At 43.0% G+C, this 20172-nt stretch overlaps 2 protein-coding genes across 6 annotated transcripts; both read right to left on the minus strand.

Annotated features, from left to right (window-relative positions):
• Positions 1-68: 68 nt before the first annotated feature.
• pdcd4a (programmed cell death 4a) lies at positions 69-13174 on the minus strand. Of its 2 annotated transcripts, none has more exons than XM_066679513.1 (12): positions 12213-13174; positions 10160-10293; positions 6259-6555; positions 6060-6157; positions 3751-3864; positions 3416-3637; positions 2658-2755; positions 2427-2541; positions 2245-2352; positions 1992-2102; positions 1456-1595; positions 69-1239 (listed from the first exon to the last, which is right to left on the minus strand). In XM_066679513.1, the coding sequence occupies exons 2-12, from the start codon at positions 10206-10208 to the stop codon at positions 1188-1190; spliced, it is 1404 nt and encodes a 467-aa protein (XP_066535610.1). In that variant the 5' UTR covers positions 10209-10293; positions 12213-13174; the 3' UTR covers positions 69-1187. The 2 variants fall into 2 exon arrangements, with proteins under 2 accessions (XP_066535610.1, XP_066535609.1); XM_066679512.1 differs by lacking the exon at positions 12213-13174 and adding an exon at positions 10848-11008.
• A 180-nt stretch (positions 13175-13354) lies between these two features.
• LOC136705879 (WW domain-binding protein 1-like) lies at positions 13355-18416 on the minus strand. Of its 4 annotated transcripts, XM_066679694.1 has the most exons (6): positions 18405-18416; positions 17708-18251; positions 16856-17013; positions 16048-16132; positions 15235-15393; positions 13355-14544 (listed from the first exon to the last, which is right to left on the minus strand). In XM_066679694.1, the coding sequence occupies exons 3-6, from the start codon at positions 16871-16873 to the stop codon at positions 13706-13708; spliced, it is 1101 nt and encodes a 366-aa protein (XP_066535791.1). In that variant the 5' UTR covers positions 16874-17013; positions 17708-18251; positions 18405-18416; the 3' UTR covers positions 13355-13705. The 4 variants fall into 4 exon arrangements, with proteins under 4 accessions (XP_066535791.1, XP_066535792.1, XP_066535794.1 ...); XM_066679695.1 differs by lacking the exons at positions 17708-18251; positions 18405-18416 and adding an exon at positions 17225-17513; XM_066679697.1 differs by lacking the exons at positions 16856-17013; positions 17708-18251; positions 18405-18416 and adding exons at positions 16721-16819; positions 17225-17512.
• Positions 18417-20172: the final 1756 nt, after the last annotated feature.

Raw genomic sequence — 20172 nt, forward strand, 5'->3', positions numbered from 1 at the left:
AGAAGAGAACCCTGCTACAACTGAAACTTAAAGAAAAAAAGAAAGAAAAGATGACAGATTTATTTTTATTTCTTCGTTTCCCCCCCCCCCTTTTTTTTTTTTTGCAGTAAATTACAGAGAAAACTTTGTGAAATTCCAGTCGCCTCTTTCCCAAAGTCCCCAGACAGAGATTATTTACAATAAACAGAAAAACAAAGATCTGCTTCTAACGAGAGAAACAGAGCGGCCTGACAAGATACACTTCAAAATAAAAGCCCTGTTCCTTAAAGAACCTTCAACTCCTTTACAGCTAAGGTTCTTCAGTCCATGGTTTAATGTAGAACCGTACGTTCTAATAAGAGCCCGTTAGAACATAGGGACTTTATCCATGTCACAAGAGCGCACCTGAGGAAACAGCACTCGTCAATAAAGAGCTTTTGTTTGTTTATGTATTGACTCAGGCTTGTGGTGAATACTGGAGCTGACTTTTTAAAAAAAAAACAAAAAAAACATGGGACTCTAATTTTAAACAGAAGGAAATACCCCCCACATTATTTTTATCCTTTATTTCTGAAGGTGATGCTAAACAACCAGCCCCTGACTAACAGCCCAGCTGTAATTAAACGTAGGCCTCAGTTAAACCCAATTCACTCCAGCAGCTCAAACCCACCCTCCGCTGAAAAAAAGAGAGAGAAGATCACAATAAATCTGCACTTTATCTTCGGGGAAACATTTTTGGGGAAAAACGAAAAAAGCCAAAACAGAGAAATGATAAAAACACAGTGATTAATGTGATTCTGTCAGTGAACGTCTCAGCATTAATCTAAAGGGGTGTGGGGGGCAAGACCACAAAATAAAAGGAAACCGAGTGATGAATAAAGCAGTGAAAGTGAAACAGAAACGAAACCCGATCCGAGCGAGCGACGGAGTTAAAGCTGAACTCTGTTTTCACACTTTCAGAGTTTCACTCGCACAGAACCAAAGGAAAATAATAATAATGCCTGGCCACCTGGCAAACCACTGAAACCCCGCCCACAATCTGAGACATGGCTCCAAACCCCACCCACAAACAGAAATCTTACCCTTAGCCCCGCCCTGCTCCAAAACAAAAACCCACAAATTGCCCCCAACAGCAGCTGCAGCTCCCCCCTGTGGTGTAAAGAGCTGGTGATGAAGGCGGGTCTCTGGGCGAGGGTACGACCGTCTGCTCAGCTTTTAATCACTCCTCCATCTCCTTCACTCACAAAACGCTTTCGCCCCCTGCAGGACAAAACTCACATTACCACAAATAACACGTGTGGCCAAATTTCTATTAGGATCTGACACTTTATCAGAAACACCACCCCCTCCTCTACTGCCACACACTGGACACTGCGTGCACCGCTGACACACATTCATTTCTGTCGCTCAGACTCCCCCCAGAGCATCAGCACTCAGAGGTTGTGATGTCAGAGCCGAGGTCACAGGTGAGCGTACCTGGATGGACAGGCATCTCGGAGCTGTTTGGTGATGACTGACTCCTGGAAGCATAACTCCACAAACGTCTCCATAATCGAGTGAGCGAGAGGTACGTCCAGATTAATCTCTGGCAGCTCTTTGTACACACGCTCAAAACCCTAGAGAGAGAGAGAGTCAGTCAAAACCCTGTACAGAGAGACAGGCAGATGGACAGGATCAGAGAGACATCTTGTTTTGACCAAATTAAACCCATCAGATCTGAGAGAAAAGAGGGAAAGAAATGTTACTGTAACTTTATATATATGTGTGTGTGTGAGAGAGAGAGAGAGAGAGAGAGAGAGAGAGAATCAAAACCCTGCAGAGAGAGAGACATGTACACTGACTGTGCCCTCTAGTGTCAGGAGACTGTCATTACACCTGAAACACACAAACCTCCAAAACAAACCTCACAACACACTCCAGTGTGTGCTACAGCGTGAGGGAGGTTCTGTCCCTGGAAACTGGTTCTAAAGGTGTTCTAGATCAATGTGCCAGAGGAGCTGAAAAACACAAACCCGGTTCATCTGGTCGAGAGTAATGAGGCCGGACTTCCAGAACGACTGCAGCAGCTTCACCATCATCTGAACCGCAGTCTCTCTGTTAGACTCCAACACCATCACTATAGCCTAGAGAGAGAGAGAATAGAGAGAGAGAGAGAGAATAGAGAGAGAGAGAGAGAGAGAGAATAGAGAGAGAGAGAGAGAGAGATTTAAATGCAATAAAAGCAAAAGTATACTGACAAAAACTCACACACTCACACACAAGTACCTCATAGACGAGCTCGTGATGGAAGTGTGGAACCTCGAGATCTCGAAGACAATGCTCTGCCTCCATGAGTTCACCCGAGATCAGGTACTCCTTCAACAACAGGTTCATCTAACAGAGACAAAGAGCTTAGGCCACGACCCTATGTTACTGTACAGCTTAGACCACACCCCTCACCCCCATACCTCTTTGACGAGGTGTCTGACAGGTCTCTGGCCGCCTCCCACTCCCCAGACATTATCCAACCGCACCATCTCTCTCTTCATAGAGAGCAGCACAGACGCCCGGTCCAGAGCAGCTCTGAAACACACATTAAACAGACTCCCCTCCAGATGTTGTAATGTACTCTCCTAGTTGAGATTACAGAACTACATTTCCCATGGTGCCCTGGTGCAGTGAAGGATTGTGGGCCGTACCTGGCGTGGTCACAGTCCACTTTGCCTTTGTAGCGGTGGAGGAAGTTCATGGGTAAAGCATGGTCCGCTATCGCTCTCGCGATAAACTGACCCAGCATCTGGACACAGCACAAACACCAACAGGAGTTAAGGTGGAATGGCTGAGCATATGGTACGGTTGTTAAGGTGGAATGGATGAGCATATGATGCGGTTGTTAAGGTGGAATGGATGAGCATATGATGCGGTTGTTAAGGTGGAATGGATGAGCATATGATGCGGTTGTTAAGGTGGAATGGATGAGCATATGATGCGGTTGTTAAGGTGGAATGGATGAGCATATGATGCGGTTGTTAAGGTGGTATGGGTTAGAATATGATGTGGTTGTTAAGGTGGTATGGGTTAGAATATGATGTGGTTGTTAAGGTGGTATGGGTTAGAATATGATGTGGTTGTTAAGGTGGTATGGATTAGAATATGTTGTGGTTGTTAAGGTGGTATGGACTAGAATATGTTGATGTTGTTAAGGTGGTATGGATTAGAATATGTTGATGTTGTTAAGGTGGTTTGAAGTAGGTTGTGCTTTGAAAGGTAGTGTGGAGATGGATTTTTTCCCCTTAAGGTGGTATGGAGAAGGTTGTGGTATTTTAAAGTGGTATGGATTGGAATGTGATGTTTTAAGAACATGTGAAGATGGACATGTTATGTTTAGGGTGGTGATATATTTTTATACCATCATTAAGGTGTTAAGGTGGTATAAGGTGTTGCTTTATTTCTGTACCTGTGGAGCCTCAGGTGTGTCCAGAATGAGGTCTGGGAGATCTTGGAGCATTTTGTCAAATGCCACAGCGACATCGCTCTCAGACAGAATCTTCCCCACGAGGTCCGACAGCAGGCGAGACGTCAGCTCCCGGTGACTGGCCTTTCCCTCGAAAGATAAAGTTACCGCCAGCGACGAGAATGAGGATTTATGAGCTCCCAGATTCAACTCCTTCAACAGCATCTAGAGAGAGAGAGATATTCGACTCCAAAGTCAGAATGAGTGCATATATTTTGTAATTACATTTACCATCTTACTGGTGTCTGAGTGAATAAATGAGTGACTGAGTTTCTCACCTCCACTTCTCTGGTGTCTCCATGTTCGAAGTACTCCTGAACAATGGGGTTCACAGTTTTTTCCAGTTCCCCCTCCTCCAGCTCTGGGACTACTGTTGCATACACAGTATCTCCCTGACACACACACACACACATTAATCACTTTAAGCAGAATGTGTTCCTGTAGAGACAAGGGTCTGTGTGATATCAGTAATAACGCACTGTCACAGCGACTCGGTGTGTGGAGTTTAATCAGAAACACTGCCTATGGAGGATACACAGCACTTTTAAATATGTTTCCACTCACTCATCCATGCAGCAGTCTCCTCTTCCAGCCGGGAAACACACAGGTAGTCCTTCACTGCCACAGCAGCAGGCCCAGACTCTCAGCATCAAACATCTCAACTCCTTAAAATGACCCAGATTTCCTTCCTCCTTCTACTTTCACACACAGACTACGGTACTGTCCTTATTTACAGTGTAATACGTAACAGCAGTGGTTACTCCTTTAACACCATCATATTTTACACAGAACTGTACTGTCTGGATTACATTAACCCATCTCTGCTCTGTGGTCAGTCGCCTTCGCTCTGGACTCTCACCGTTCGTGCTCCAGTCCCTCCACCTCCCTGACTGCACTCTGCACCATGCTGTTTGCTCTTTTACATCTGCTCAGTGACAAAAGCTGAACCTAATCTAATCCAAACCCCACAGATTTATTAGGATCGGCCAATATTAAAGAAGCAATAAGTGATTCTCTCCTGATTCCTCTTCATTTACACACCCTTATCTCGGCTGTACTTCAGGGTCAGTTCGTATTGGGATCTTGCTTTGACCAAAATAAACCCATCAGATCCGAGAGAAAAGAGGGGAAGAAAAACATTACTGTAACGTTATACTCATTTCCTGTTTAGCTTCCCTTTTTGTGTGTGTGTGTGAGAGAGAGTGTGAGACAGAGAGAGAGAATCAAAACCAGAGAGACAGACGGGATCAGAGACAAACGGACTGTGCCCTCTAGTGTCAGGAGACTGTCATTACACCTGAAACACACTAACCTCCAAAACAAACCTCACAACACACTCCAGTGTGTGCCATAATGATAAACACTGGATTTCCTCTGAATAAAGTGCTCTGACAGAACTCCTCTCTTCACCTGCTGAGCCTCTGGAATATTAAACATCCCCTTAAAGACACCACATATTTATGACAAAACAATCCTCAAAATCACAGTGGCTCAAGAGCCACTGGAGGTTGGGAACCACCGATCCAAAGATTTAATCAACAACAAACTCCAAACCACTTAACGCACCTTTAATGCAGACACAATGGAAAGTCTGGTCTGTCTCTCTCAGTCAGTAGAGGTACTGTGTTTAGAGCCTGTGTTTGAGCCCCCACTGACAGCCCCATGTTGTTTTTCACTGCTGTGTGGATGCGCTCCACAAACAAAGACCACACTGCCGTCGCTGTGAAGGTTTTAGTTCAGTCAGAGCAGGGTACTACACTCAGTACACATTCTGAATAGCTGTAGCATGCAGTGTACAGTGCAGTTAAGTGACTGATTACGGTTTGATACACACACACACACGTCCCATAATGCAACACAAAAATATAGGATCATAATTAATCATGCCAGGGCATGACCTGGTATAGACTGTGCCATGCCATGCAGGCGCGTGTGTATATATCTGAACAGAGCCAGAAATTTTCCTGAGAATTGCACTTATCATCTGCACAGGCACCGCCCCCCGTCTGAAGCGCGCAGCACAGGCACCGCCCCCCGTCTGAAGCGCGCAGCACAGGCACCGCCCCCCGTCTGAAGCGCGCAGCACAGGCACCGCCCCCCGTCTGAAGCGCGCAGCACAGGCACCGCCCCCCGTCTGAAGCGCGCAGCACAGGCACCGCCCCCTGTCTGAAGCGCGCAGAACATTCCCAGCTTTGAGAACACGTCCAGCTGCACGTTTGTGTGAAACAGACCTGATTCTCCTGACAGTTCACACGTGAAAACAGCTGAAGTAAGTCACCAGGGACCTGCGTCAGATTTACACCGCTCGTTTACGACAGGGTAATTTTTACGGCCCCAGCTGCTCTGCTCTGCTTTAGCTGTGCCGTGACCCCAGGGGTAAAACCGGCTCAGAGACTGGGAGGGACTGACCCCCCGGCTCATAACCGAACAATTCACGTCAACAACTAAACACGGTACAAGCCAACACTGCTCTGAACCAGAACACGGTCTCCACCGGATCCTTTTTAATAGACGCTGCCGCAGTGTGAACACGTGGTTCAGGTACTTTTCACTCTGAGCTGTTACTGATGTATGGTGCGTTACACACCTGAGCAGATTCATCATAGTTTGGATCTCTGGCGTCTGGTTCTTCCATCTCATACACCATACCTGCAGCTCCCCACACACCTTTACCTCCTGCTCCACCTGGAATCACAAACACACTTTTAAACCCTTACTCCACCCGTACACACAATCCCGTCTCCGTCTCAAACCCCTGCCCCTGAACAGGAAGCCACGCCCCGGACCTTTTTTGGGCAGTCCGCGGCCCTTGCCGGTGCGGGATTTGCGGTCATGGTTCTGGGGAACTTTGCCTTTGGGGCTGTGAGGCTCCGTCCCCGGTTCTCCAGCAGCGGATTCGGACAGGCTTTCACGGGCCGAGTCCCGGGACGAAGACTTCCTCACGCGCCGCTTGGCCTTGGCCTTGAGCCGAGCCTCGTGCAGAGCCTTCTCCTGAGGAGTCCAGTTACCATTCACCTCCCCTTCAATCAGCTCTTCATCATCATACACACCATCATCCTCCTCCACAGCCTGAGGTAACACACCTGAGAGAGAGAGAGAGAGAGAGAGAGAGAGAGAGAGAGAGAATTGGAAAAAATGGAAAGGGGGGTGGGGGAATCATCAGTTTTTAAAGCTCTGCATTTAATTATTTTTAATTATTGATACCATTGATTACTCAAATAGTTAACAATATATATTGCCGCAGTTAGGTTTAAAGCCTGAAGAACCTGATCATCCACATTTTCTCACTCTCTCTCTCACACACACACACAGTACAGTTCTGGATAATACTCAGAGCGGAGTTGGTTCTCCTAGCTTTAGGGTTCTGAGTGAAGGAATGGAAACAGTAGAAATAAAGGCAAACAGCAGCAGGAGAGAGAGAGTCCACTCCAACACCAGGGGCCAGATTCGGAGCACAGTAAATAATTCTCCAAGGACAAACACTAAGGAGAACACACACTAAACACAGGCTACTAAATTTAACTCTGAGCTGCAGTGTTTACCTGGGGGCACACCTGTGCTGATCACAGACAGGGGAGGGATAAGCTCTGATAAAAACAAACAGGGCCAGCACTCTACACTCTCACACACACTGATGTTTTGCAAAAAAACAAATAATTATACACACACACACTTTAAATATCCTTAACACACTGTAAATTAAAACTGCCGTTTTCTTCTTTTAAACAAATCCTTCAAAACAGAGGGAGCAGAGAAAGGCAGGGAGCGGAGAGAGCGGCTAAAACCCTGGACACATTTATTCTTCTGTAAACGCACTTTTAACTGAATCTTGGTAAAAGTGTTTATTTCTGGGGATTCTCTCTCATTAGGTTCCTGAGGCCATTAAGTGGTTAACTTCAGATTTAGAGCTGAGACAGATCCATGGAGAGGTGTGGAGTGTAAAGGAACGGTTCTGAGGAGTGTGTACTGTACACTGTTTACTGTTAGACTCGTGTTACAGTTATTCCTCAAATGATCATGTGATGCCACAGCACAACACTGCCTTATGTAGACAGGGGAATGTGTGTGTGCGCATGTGTGTGTGTGTTCTGCTAATTCTGTAGTTCTCCATGTGCTCATCAAACTCACTCCAAACAATTTAGAGGAAGACAGACAAAAAAAAAAAAAACACATTAAACATTAAACAGTTTATTCATAAAAATATTAACATTAAACCACAATCTGTCAATGATCCACTTTATAATGGAGTAATACAGTAATAGGAAGATTAATATAAGTGTTATTACCAACAATAACAACATTAATAATAATGTCTCTGTCACTGCTGGTATATTACATTTCATTCATTCATTTATAAAATGTACCCCTCGAGCAGTTTCACACACTGCCCAGTGTCGCGAGTGTGAGGGTCACACACTGTCTGTGTGTGTGTGTGGGGGGGTGGGGGGGGGGTTCTGATCATGCAGCATTAACCCTGCTCCAATACTAATACGGTAAAGGAATGACCTGCTGCTGCGAGCCCAAGCACAGAGCCATAAACAGACAGAGATTATTTATAATTACTCTCATAAATTACATCATATTCCTCCACCCTAGATTAAACCCCAGTGATGAGGGTTAAGTCTTTCTGCAGTTCAGTTTATCACTGGTGTGTGTGTGTGTGTGTGTGTGTGGTTTAACAGTCTGAAGATTTGTGCATTATCAGAGACGGTTTACACACCCTCCCTCTGTGTGTTTAACGGCACAAACACAGGCACCACACAAGAGGGCACAGGTCACACACTAACAATATGTAAAATGTGCACTTAAATCTGACCCAAGGACGAATGTTTAACAGTTTCTACATCAAAAACGCCATTGGACAGAGAAGAGTTTGGTTAAAGCTGTGATTGAGTGATTGTACTCTGTGTCACTACAGGGTTAATACACTTTTACACCATAAATGCAATAGAGTTTATTTAAAATTGGCTTAAAATGACTGTTTTACCCATAATTCCTGAAGATCACAAAAAAACAAACCAAAGTTACAGTTTAATGTGTGAAAAAGCAGTGAGTTTAAAGAACACATGCAGTGACAGGTGAGTTCAGGTCAATCATTAAAAACATTAAATACATTACACCTCATTCACTGAAGTACGCCGTGTGAACAACAGTGAAGATCAATAATAATCCAAATCAAATATTTTATTAATAAACCCCAGTGAATCAGGGATTATTTATAAAGACACTGAATGTGAGGCTTCCCGTTAACGCCGTTAATCATGTCGCTCACCAACAAGAATATTAAACGTTTAAAATACTTATTCACATCAAAACACACAAGGGTTATCGCTTTTTAACGTTTAAATGTTATTCATTAGTGATGAGAGCTAACAGAAGACATGCTACAACTTTAAAGAAACGAGCTAAAATTGCCTAAATAAATAATAATAATAAAAAAACATTAAAATCAAAGCAATGCCCCGTTTATTCGGTGGTGGCTAATCAAGGGTTAAACATTTTAACTGTTCCCACAACTTTACTTCAGGGTTTCAGCCACTGACAGAAAAAAACGCCTAATTTAGAGGACTTTTATAACCGCACAAACATTAACAGAAGGTTTATCTGGTGTCTGCGTCAAAACGAGCCGCTTTCTGCTCGATATTTACCACTAAAACGACTGTAAACAACAACAACAACAACGTTAGCGAGTTAGCATGGCTAGCATAGCACAGCCACATGGAGCTCACAACACGAGGCTGAACGTCTCTCCGCTCCACCTTAAAAACCGCAGCAGCGACACAAGTGTATTTAAGGTGGAACAGACACTCTTTCTTTGAACAAGCAGAACCTTCAGCCTCAAGTTCAGCTCAACTAACTTTTCCTGGACGAAATGAGTGACATCACAACTCAACAATAACCAAACAAAGCTGAACTGTTAAAGAAACTAATATTAAAACAAGTGTATTACCCACACAGACTTAATCTGAATAAGATCCAAACTTAGAAAACACACCATCAATTAGAGCCACAAACTTTGGTTCTTGAGAGCGATATTAAGCCCAGACCATACCCTATTTATAAAGTCTGTTTACACTTGGCATGGGTCAGGCTCTGGCTTGGTTTGAGTTTTTTGTGCACAGCTGAATAATAAAACCCCACACTATCTCTTTTATAAGCTGCTGTCAACACTGCACCATAAATTCTACCAATTATAGACAGAAATAACGCATGTCAGACATAATTAACAATTAACATAGCCGCTTATTAACAAAAAAAAACCTTGCAAAGGTGTATTATAAACAAAAAAAAAATAAATTTATTTTATATGACTGCAGCATATCACCCCCCAAACGTCTAGAACTGCACCCCAACATCCTTCACAGCTAGAGCTGCACCATTGTCTCCCCTCAAAATAGAGCTGCACCATTGTCTCCCCTCAAAATAGAGCTGCACCATTGTCTCCCCTCAAAATAGAGCTGCACCATTGTCTCCCCTCAAAATAGAGCTGCACCATTGTATCTCTACCAGAGCTACAGCTGCACTACAAAGCCCCATATCAGCTAGAGCTGCACCATAAAATTACTTCTCTGCGAGGTGGTGCAGTTCCCGACTCTGTTGTTGTGTCATGTTTCCGTATGCTGTTGTGCATGTGAGTGTCAAAGCTCTGTTGTTAAAGGAAGTGAGTTTTATTTTTAAAATCCTGACCGTCGGGCTGCACCGCAGCGGCGGTCCACTGTTCCACCTCAGCCGCCATCACGCTGCTGTTTCCGGCTGTAGCTCGGAGCTGGGCCCGGGGTCTGCGGAGGTCTGGAGCCTGGGTCAAACTCACCGGGATCCACCTTAAAACACAACAATACACCCCCGTGAAAACACCACCACCACCAGCAACAACTAAACACAGAGTAAACAACACGTCAGGCTAAACTCAACTTCAGCAGTCCACCTTAAATGCTGCAAGTCTATTCTTTTTGAATGTTGCACTCCACCTTAAATTGTGCAGGAGGCTCGTTCTGGAGCAGTGTTCCTCGCGCATCAACATAAAAACAAACACGAGTCCTCAATTTTAAGTTCGAATCGCATTTTGAATAAGAACAGGAGCAAAGGGCTGACTGCTGCACTGTTTACGGGTGAACGGAACAACCCAGTAATCCCAGCCGACATGCTGCACCATTTAAGGTGGATCGAAACATTCCAATAAGCAGCACATTCCAGGCGACCCGCTGAACCATTTAAGGTGGACTGCAGCACTGCAAGTTGGAGGCAAAGATTGCATTAAGAAGCAAACTCCAGCCCACATACAACACTATTTAAGGTGGACTACAGCATTGTTTAAGGTGGAACTGAACAAGACTCTATCAAATAACGTCAGCCTCTGGGTGAATGAGCTGCTCACCTCTTCCTCAGGGGCTTCCTTTTTGACAAAAATGAAAAGATAGCGTTAACAGCAGAAACAAATCAACGCTGTTTATGAAAAGAAATAGATTAATCCCAAGTTAAAGCTGAGTTTGTGCGGAACGCAGCGCAGCAGCTGCAGGTAAACACGCTGTTTTTAACTTCACGGCCCGTGACGTGGCCTCAGCGCGGCAACGGATTGGACAAGTGAGGGGCGGGAATCTTACGGCCACAGCCAATTAGATCTCAGCATTCTTTAGCAAAACACTGTAAACGGATTTAAATCACTGCGCGGAGTCCTGAAGCTAAGCTAACGGACACAAGTAAATTAAACGATATAAAACAATAAAAACAACAATAAAACAAAATATATATCAATATAAAATATATAAAACAACATAAATTAAAACAATAAATTAGTACAATATATATAACAATAACAATAAAAAACAATACAAAACAAATAAAAAATATTAAAGAAATAAAACACAATAACAATACAAACAACAAAAACACGAAACATCAACGCTAGCATGGAACGTTGCCACAACATTGGCTAATATCACCCAAAAGTTAGAATAAAGTTTTAAAGAAAATGTTTCCGTCTAATGTTCAACAAAAATGTTAATGATTTTTGTCATTTTAAATAAAATGTACGTTGAACATTAGACTAAAATGTTTTCTTTAAAACTTTATTAGAACGTTAGTGTAACATTAGCAAAAGTTGTGGGAACGATCCCTGCTAGCTGTGATGACATAGTTAAATACATCATGTTTATTCTGCGCTAAACTTGATTCAATTTCGAAATTCCTTCAGCTTTGTCAGCAGTTAAATGTGTATAGGGTGATTTTATTTTATTTTGTAGTTAGTAAAAAAAGTTTATATTAATATATAAAAACTATAATTAAAAAATATTTATTTTAATAATGGCACTCAGCACAAGTGCCATGTGTCCCTCCAAAAAAACAATTTTGACAATGGCACTTCACAGAAAGCACATAGTCAGTCTGTGTTTACACTGACCCCGTCAGTTATTTTAACAGCCCCACCCCAGGGCCCATAACTGCCCCTTCATCAAAACCATGGTTCGGCAAGCGCCTGCAGCTGTTTACACTGTGGGTCTAAAGACACCGTGCCCAAAAACAAAATTATAAAACAAGATATTTGAAAAACAGAAGAGCACCCAGAGCACATTCAGAGTCAAAATGAAGCTTTATTGGCCATGTATGCTGACACAGGAACAGATACAAAGCCCCGCTGACTGGAGTTTCAGCTTTAAGTTTGGTTCCAGGAGGCCAGAACACAAAACCTGTAGCAGCTTTATAAAGATAATTCACTAACAATTTGTAGATAGTGTTTACAGACCTGTACAGGAGGATCAAACACCTTTTATCAATTCTTATTGAGCTGTTTTCCCAAGCAGGGATTCTGTGCTGAAGCAGCAGTTACTTCACGAACCACATGCTACTTATGCTTAATTTATTTGTGCCTCTGCAGTTCTCTTTACAGCCGCACAGTGGCGCCACCGTCCAACCAAAGACACTTCCACTGCTGCCACTCTTTTAAAAAGAAGAAAACGGAGTTTTTGGGAATAACATAATATTTTGGACAATAACAGGACACTGAACAGGTCCAAATTAAAAAGAGAAGGTTAAAAATAATCAGATGAACACGTTTACTGCAGAAGTGTAAAGCACTCTCTTTAAAAAGGTTCTTCAGGGGTTGTTTAGAACATGGTCAGTGTTAGAACAATGAGTTTTATTGAGAACCCTGTGCATGGTGAAATGAACCAGGTGAATGGGTTAAATTTTAAAGATTCTATACACAGCTGGAGGTGGTCACAGTTTAACACTTTATGGTGTGAAATAAAAATGTTTTGTTTGACGAAAATCATAGGTTAAGGTTAGGGTTGGGTTAAAGTGAGTAAGTCTTAACAAAATGAATGGAAGTCTATGTAATATCCCCTGAAAACATAGAAACAAGACAGTGTTTGTGTGTGTGTGCATGTGGGTGTGTGTGCGTGTGTGATGTCATGCTTTGTGACAATCACTGAGTCTCACTATTCACACATTTTGTCTCTTACACACACCCACACACCACAGAGAGAGAAAGAGAGAGAGAGGGTTAGAGTTAGAGATTTATTAATCTACTTATAGATTAATACTCCCCCTTAAATCTTCAGACTTATTTCTTTCTCCTTTCAATCAATGTATTTCTTTTTCTTTCTTTTGTCTTTCTGTCTCCTTTCAGCTTCATTCTATTTTTTGGCCTCTTTCATTCTTTTTATTATGAATTAATCAAAAGTCAAAAAAGTGTTTCCTGTTTTTCTCTCCCATTCTTTTATATCATACTGTCTTTCTTTCTTTCTTTCTTTCTTTCTTTATCTCTTTCTTTCTTTATTTCTTTATCTCTTTTTTCTTTCTTTCTTTCTTTCTTTATCTCTTTCTTTCTTTCTTTCTTTCTTTCTTTATCTCTTTATCTCTTTCTTTCTTTATCTCTTTCCTTCTCTCCCTCACTCTGTAGCTGTAGTGTCAGAAGCTACATGATTAACACTGAAGAGAACGGTGGAACGGTGTGCTGTAGATGGTTCTCAGGAACAGTTCATTGCAAAGGTTTCACACATTTGTTTCTTTGTGAATCTGAGGATTTATGTTGGAAATTAACAGTTTTCTTTCCTTATTTCAGTAAAGACTGCTTTAACAAGGTGCAATGGAAGCCAGCCAATCAGGAAATAGCTCATTTACATATTTCATTCTTCAGGTTTTGGTACACACACCCACACAAATGTTAAAAGTGATGGACAAATATAAACACTGAGCTTTGTTCTTTACAGTAGTTCCTTTCCTTGTTAGTTTTCGTTAGGATTCAATGATAACAGCGGAGACTCCTCCCCTGTGGTTGTTGGAGGCGGGGTCAGACTGGGTGCAGTCTGAATCCAAGAGTTCTGATTGGCCGGATCTGTTTCGGTGTGGGCAGTGTGCGCTGTCGTGAAGGAGCCAAGCTCCATCACTTTCAGCATTTTCTTCATCTTGGAGAATAATCCTGCAGCGACACACTTCGATACCAGAGTCTCCTGTCAGCGTGCGGAGGCGGAACCTGTCCTCCTTCAGGTCCTCTTCATAGCTCCGCCCCTCAATCTCCAACACACTCACACTGGAGGAAAATGCTGTGTGTTTGGGACGAGGGAGTGTGGTTATGGGAATCTCAGGAATTGCCTCCCCGCCCCCTTCTGTGTATGAGCTGGACTCCGCCCCCTTTAGTGAGGTCACAGGGTCAGAATGTTCAGGGGCGGTTTCCTGTGCTAAAGATGGCGGAGCCAGGCTTTCTCCAAAGTCACTGGGAGTCGAAGCACGGCTTGTTAACCCGTCCATCTGAGTGGAGGGATAGAAGAAGGCCGAAGGCCCTACCCCTGCCTGTGGGCGAGGCAGTGGTAAGGTCACATGGTCTGAATGATCAGGGGGCGGAGCCAGTCCAGAGTCACTTGGAGTAGTAGCGTTGCTCATCATCTCGTCTGTTGGAGCAGAAGAGGAGAAGAATGAGCTGGACTCGGAGGAGAAGGAACTGAAGGTGCCAGAGCTGTGGGATGAGGGAAGAGCACCGCCTTGCAGGACATATGCAGCACTGTATGCAGGGGGTGGAGCCAGGATCTCAGATTCTACCTCCTCATAGGATGGGAGCTTGGCGGGAGAGACGTAACCTGGAACAAATACAAAGACTGCTTTTTAAAAGGGAACATAATATGGAAAAGCAACTTGTTCAGAGGATGTTTACATTAAAGTGTGAATCTGGAACCCACCAACCCACACACTGTGAAACAAGACCCCGGTCAGTTTCTAATTCTGCTCCAAATTTAGAATGGCCCCGCCCCCTCGTCTGAGTCTGTCCAATCACAGTGCTGGACCCGTGTTTATGTGAGAGCGCAAAGACGAGGTTAAACTCAGCAAAACAGACACAACGAGCGCGGAGAAATAAGAGCACTGAGTAAAAACGGAGAAGAAAGAGAACAGAGTGAAAACGGCTAAAAACCAGAGCTTCTGCTCCTCGCTCCTCACTGCTGTGCGCTCGGGGTCGGGGTGAACAGCGAGCGGCTCATTATCATTTAAAGGAACAGGTGCTGAAAGCGGGCGTTCTGAACAGGGGCTGTTTACACAGGGGGAGAACACTGCTGTGGAGCTCGTGGGGTTTGGACCAAAGCGGGTCACAGACGTTTCATTAAGAAACAGAACTATGTTCCACTGTGGGGAAAAGTGGGGGATGGCTCCGTTAATCTTTTTGACATATATCAGGATTCTGTGGGGGATCTGTGTGTGTCTGAGGGACGTTTATGAGGGCATTATGGGGGTAGTGGAGATTTGTGTGTGTGTGTGTGTGTGTGTGTGTGTCGTACTGATGTGTAGCTGATGATGAGGTACTGTGAATGCTCTGTGATACACAGTCAGCTCTATCTCTCGTTGTCTTTGTTGCTGGAGACGGTGCTTCACTCGTCTGTGTCTGAGCACACAGCAACAACTCAGCACCATCAGAACCACCCACAGGAGCCAGAACCCTGCACACACACACACACACACACACACACACACACACACACACACACAGAAACACAGTAAGTGATATTATCTTGAATAGAGCAGGTTTCTTAACGTTTTGATTCTTAGTCCATGATGTTCATATATTTCTCTGTGCTCTTGTAAGTATTTTTATCTAGAACTGAGAACCTTCGCAGGATCGTAGAATGTATACAGAGGTTGTGTTAGAGCTTTAGGACCGGTCCGACTTCCCGTGGCCCAGAACAGACCTTTCACAAATATCAATATCATATTTTCTGGGAAATCAACACTTCAGCCACCACCTCAGAGGCCAAGGCAATAACACATTAGCAAACTTTAAACGCTGTTAAAATCACTCCACATCTTTAAAACTTGTCCATGGTTAATATTTAAATCTAATGCAAGAGGATCTTTTTTTCAGGTAATAAATAAATCACTTCCTATTGGTTCATTCACCCTGGAAAATGAAAACGATTCAAAGAAGCACTGTTGTTTTCAAATGAAAAATCAATGTCGTAATCCAACCGCAGCCTCATGTCGTTACATTAGGTGAATACTACCATGTCCCGTATGAAATATATATGCATCACTTTATATACATAATAAATAAACATGTAGAATATTTGTTTTCTATGTTTTATAAGAGAACTCACACCACAGGTCGTAGTAGATGTAGCAGCCTGTTTCCCTGCAGCAGAGAGTCATTGAACTGACCTCAGAACAGGAACCGGACAAATTCTGATCATTTAAAACAAATAAAAAAGATATTATTATTATCGTTATTATTATTACTGCTGTCCTGAGCAGAATCACACATTAACACTCAATGTACATTCAGTCTAAACGCTTATTCTTTATTTGGACAAATTCAGCTGTTTCTGCGGTTTCCACAATGTAGCAGCTGCTACACACAACAGAAAAACCACAGAAGGTTTAGCAGCCACTGGGAACCCTGTATTAACAATATCCCTGCAGTTATGGACAAATAAGACACAATCTGAATTTGAAGAATGTAACCAGCTTTATTGCCTTCCACTGTGAAGCTGTCTCTGTATTCACCTTAAAGCCACGTACATCTTAGTGTTTGATCTTAACCACTAACAACTATCTTTACATTTAATATAGAAATAATGGTGTGAATATAGTTATGAAGATTAGTTATTTTTGGCTGGTAAAATGTTCAGAGTTCTGAAAACTACACAGCATTACGCTCAGGACAAGCTAAGACACCCTAACAACCACCTGGGATATTACAGTTACCACAGTATCACCCTGGAACCAATAGATCTATGCTCTAGCAGCCACCTGAAACACCATAACACTTACCTGGCCACACCTTAGAAACTGTCTGAAACAATAGCAACCACCTGGGAATTGCTTAATCTGCTCAGTCCCTCCGCACCTTTTCCAGGGAACTCATATTTCCTGTTGTGTAAATAAAGTGGGATTAGTTTGTCTTACCTTGGTCACAGTTTCCATTTCTGCATCTCCTGGAGTTACTGCCCCCTACAGGTATCAAACGGTCAGCAGAAAAACTGCTGCAAACACTAAGGAGAAGTAAAACTTCTAAACAGAGCGTGTGGTTACGTGCAAATGCTGGAACTTTGTGTTCAGAGGCTCTTTAGATGCAACACACACACACACACACACACACAGAGAGAGAGAGAGAGAGAGAGAGATGGTGACCTAAAGCTGTGTGAATGAAAGCTTTGTTAAAACTTTGGAGACATTTAAAGTGACAGTTGGTGAAATGATCAATCAGGGCTCGTTCTGTTCCCTTCTTTAGTTTCAGCCCTGGTCAGTCCAGCAGTGTTTAGAGTAAACCCTCACCTGGTGATTCATACACTGCCCGGGCATGTTTAACCCTTAAACTCTGGCTTGGTTTGAGTCGGCATCAGCATTAATCATGTGGAACCTGAACCTAAACCTGTCAGTGATGAGATAAAAACAATGGGGTCACTCTCGTCACTCCTATGGCACTTTTCCACTGCAGAGGACATACGCAACTCAACTCGACTCTGCTCTTTAGCTTTTCCACTGGACAAATCTGGTCCTGGTCCTTGGAACCGGGTAGGTTTCCAGTCCCAGCTCAGTCCGGGATCTAACCGTGCCGAGTAGGTACTAAATGGTGAGGTGTAAACCCTACAGAGCACTGATTGGCCGGAGAGACATGTCAATCACCGTGAAATGCAGAGCTCATTCAAATCCAGCACAAACTCGCTGCTTGTAAAATCTCTTAAATTACAGCAGCTTTCACATTTATTTTTATCGGACTCACAACCGATAAAAAAACACCACTCACGGCAGCTTTACCTCTAGGTGTTCTGAAGATGTTTAAATGCTCCTTGGGTCGGGGGCCATCAAAGATTTCCAGTGAAAGCCGAACGTGCAACAAGTAAAAACTGATCTGTGAGGACTGGGGGCGGAGCCGTGTCCAAAAAACCAAACCACAAAATACAATCCTGAGCTCCACTGCGCTCCGCCAAAGAACAGTGACTTTATTCAAAATGAAAACAACTGAGTGACGACGTTCTCAGATTCAGAACATTAAACACGGTGTGGAATGAAGGGGGACAATCGTGCTCAGGTACGGTACAAGGAAACCAGGCCAAGTGCGAGCAATGATTGAGCTGTCGTGCTTTAACTTGAGAAAACACTGGCCCTCATTATTCAGTGTACGGTCCAATCCAATCTTCACAACAGTTCTGATCTTCATCAGAGTCATGAACCTCTCCGATGAAACCCCTGTGTGATTCGAGAGGCTGTAAACCTTTTAAAAACATTTGATTTAGAAAGTATACAGCATCAAGCACTGGGCTGTGGGACACTGGAACTGTGTTCTCTGGTGTCATGGAGCCTTAGGGAATAAGTAATAACGTATGAAAATAAATATTAATGCTCTTTTAGTACTTTATTTATTAATAATATTTAAGGGAATAGAAAGGGTTAAAAAACACAAAAGACTGAGAGACAGTAAGACATTCGCCTAAATGCTGGTGAGTCAACTTACATTTTCTCAAGCGGAGTCCAGAAAAATAAAGAGCAGAAAAGGCTGGGTTCTTTTCAGGAATCATTCAAGAATCATTTCCAATCTCACACTGCCCCCTAGTGAGCACAACCGGTCTGAACAGAAAACTGCTCCATGTTTAGAAAAAGGGAATAAACTGATAAAATGATATGAAAGAAACGACCAAAAGAAATTAATGAGAAATCTCTAAGAAATTTTCCTCAAAAAAAAAAACAAACAAAGGCCACAAGGGGGCGTCAAAAACAAAGCCTCATAGCCTCTAATATATTCCCTTAAGCCTTTTCCTCTGTCCCTAACCCATTAGCCCTTAGCCCTATCCCTGAAGCCTTTACACTTCTCCCACCTCCCAATAAGATTTGGCCCTAAACCCTAATCCTGAATCTCTGAACTTTTTCCCTCACCCCCAACTCTTTAGTACTTGGCCCAATCATGAAAAGCCCTGACACTTTCCCCCTAAACATTTAGCCTTACCGTTTAGACAGAGGGCTACCATTAGCCTTAGCATTAGCCTGCCATTATGGGAAAGGGCAGGGCAACTTTATTTATTTTGATTAAACAAATAATTAAAGCAATAAAACTGTCTGAAGTGCCCATAAATCACACTATATAAGGTTTAGAAAGACTGTAGAAGTTAGAGAGTCCTCCTTTGTGTTTAGAGCAAGGCTTCTACGAATATAATTAATGTACTGTCCCCACAATGCAGGGAAACAAACCTGTATGTGTGCTTACTTCAGTCAATAACAGGACACAGAATGTGTGGATAAGACATGTGATTCTGACTCTAATCTCACACACACACACACACACACACACACACCATGAAACTGAACATTAAACACAGTTGTGTAAGGACTCGTATCAACACCCATTTCTATTCATAATTTAATCCTTTTCTACGTCAGTAACAGTCTGTACTCTCCTGAGAAGGCTGTAGGCTGTACACTAGATATAGGACCATTGCTGTGAAAATGTTATAGCATTCAGCCACAAGAGACAATCCAGTGAGATTCAGTGGAGAAACAAACAGAACCAAATGGATATTAATTTCTGTCACAGAATAAATCTGTTCAGAGACTGAACTCTTATGAGACCCGTAAAATAGCCACAGGACGGCGGCGTTTATTAAAAACAGTCAAATCATTATTCAGGGTTTTTACGTTGCTCTAAAAAGTGTTGTTTAAACATTTATTATTTAATATAAACTTAACAGAAGGTGAAATCTCTCAAAAAAAAATCACATATACCTGTGTGAATAGCCCAGAGACACGAAAATGTCACTGCTCATAGGTTGCTCTGAATGGCTCAGGGGACTTAATGCTGATTATCCTAAAATTCATTAGAAGAAAATGAATGAGACAAAAAGGAGACATAGGAGAGGTATTGTAGATAAAGGAAGTCCTGGAGATGAAACGGAGTGAATGACATCAACACCACTTTAAAATCCAGAGTTAATATAGAGTACTATACTTTTATATTCCCTAATTAAAGGTATTGTATAGGATCCCTCAAACCACAGTGACCATTTCTCTGAGAGTGTAGGGGGCGCTAGAGGCTGTGTTCTTCCTCCCGTCGCCTTTGGTGATTACTGTAAATCTACAGTGACTGCCGTGTGTGTGTTCAGAGCAGGAGTGTGGTGGACTAAAGTTCTTGTTTGCTTTGCTCTTTTCCACAAGGACGAGGTCTTTCAGCTTCACCAACTCAGCAGCAGGGCCCTGATAACCACATACACACACACACACAAACACACACA

This window comes from Hoplias malabaricus, chromosome 8, assembly GCF_029633855.1.
Source record: "Hoplias malabaricus isolate fHopMal1 chromosome 8, fHopMal1.hap1, whole genome shotgun sequence".
NCBI classification, from domain to species: domain Eukaryota; kingdom Metazoa; phylum Chordata; class Actinopteri; order Characiformes; family Erythrinidae; genus Hoplias; species Hoplias malabaricus.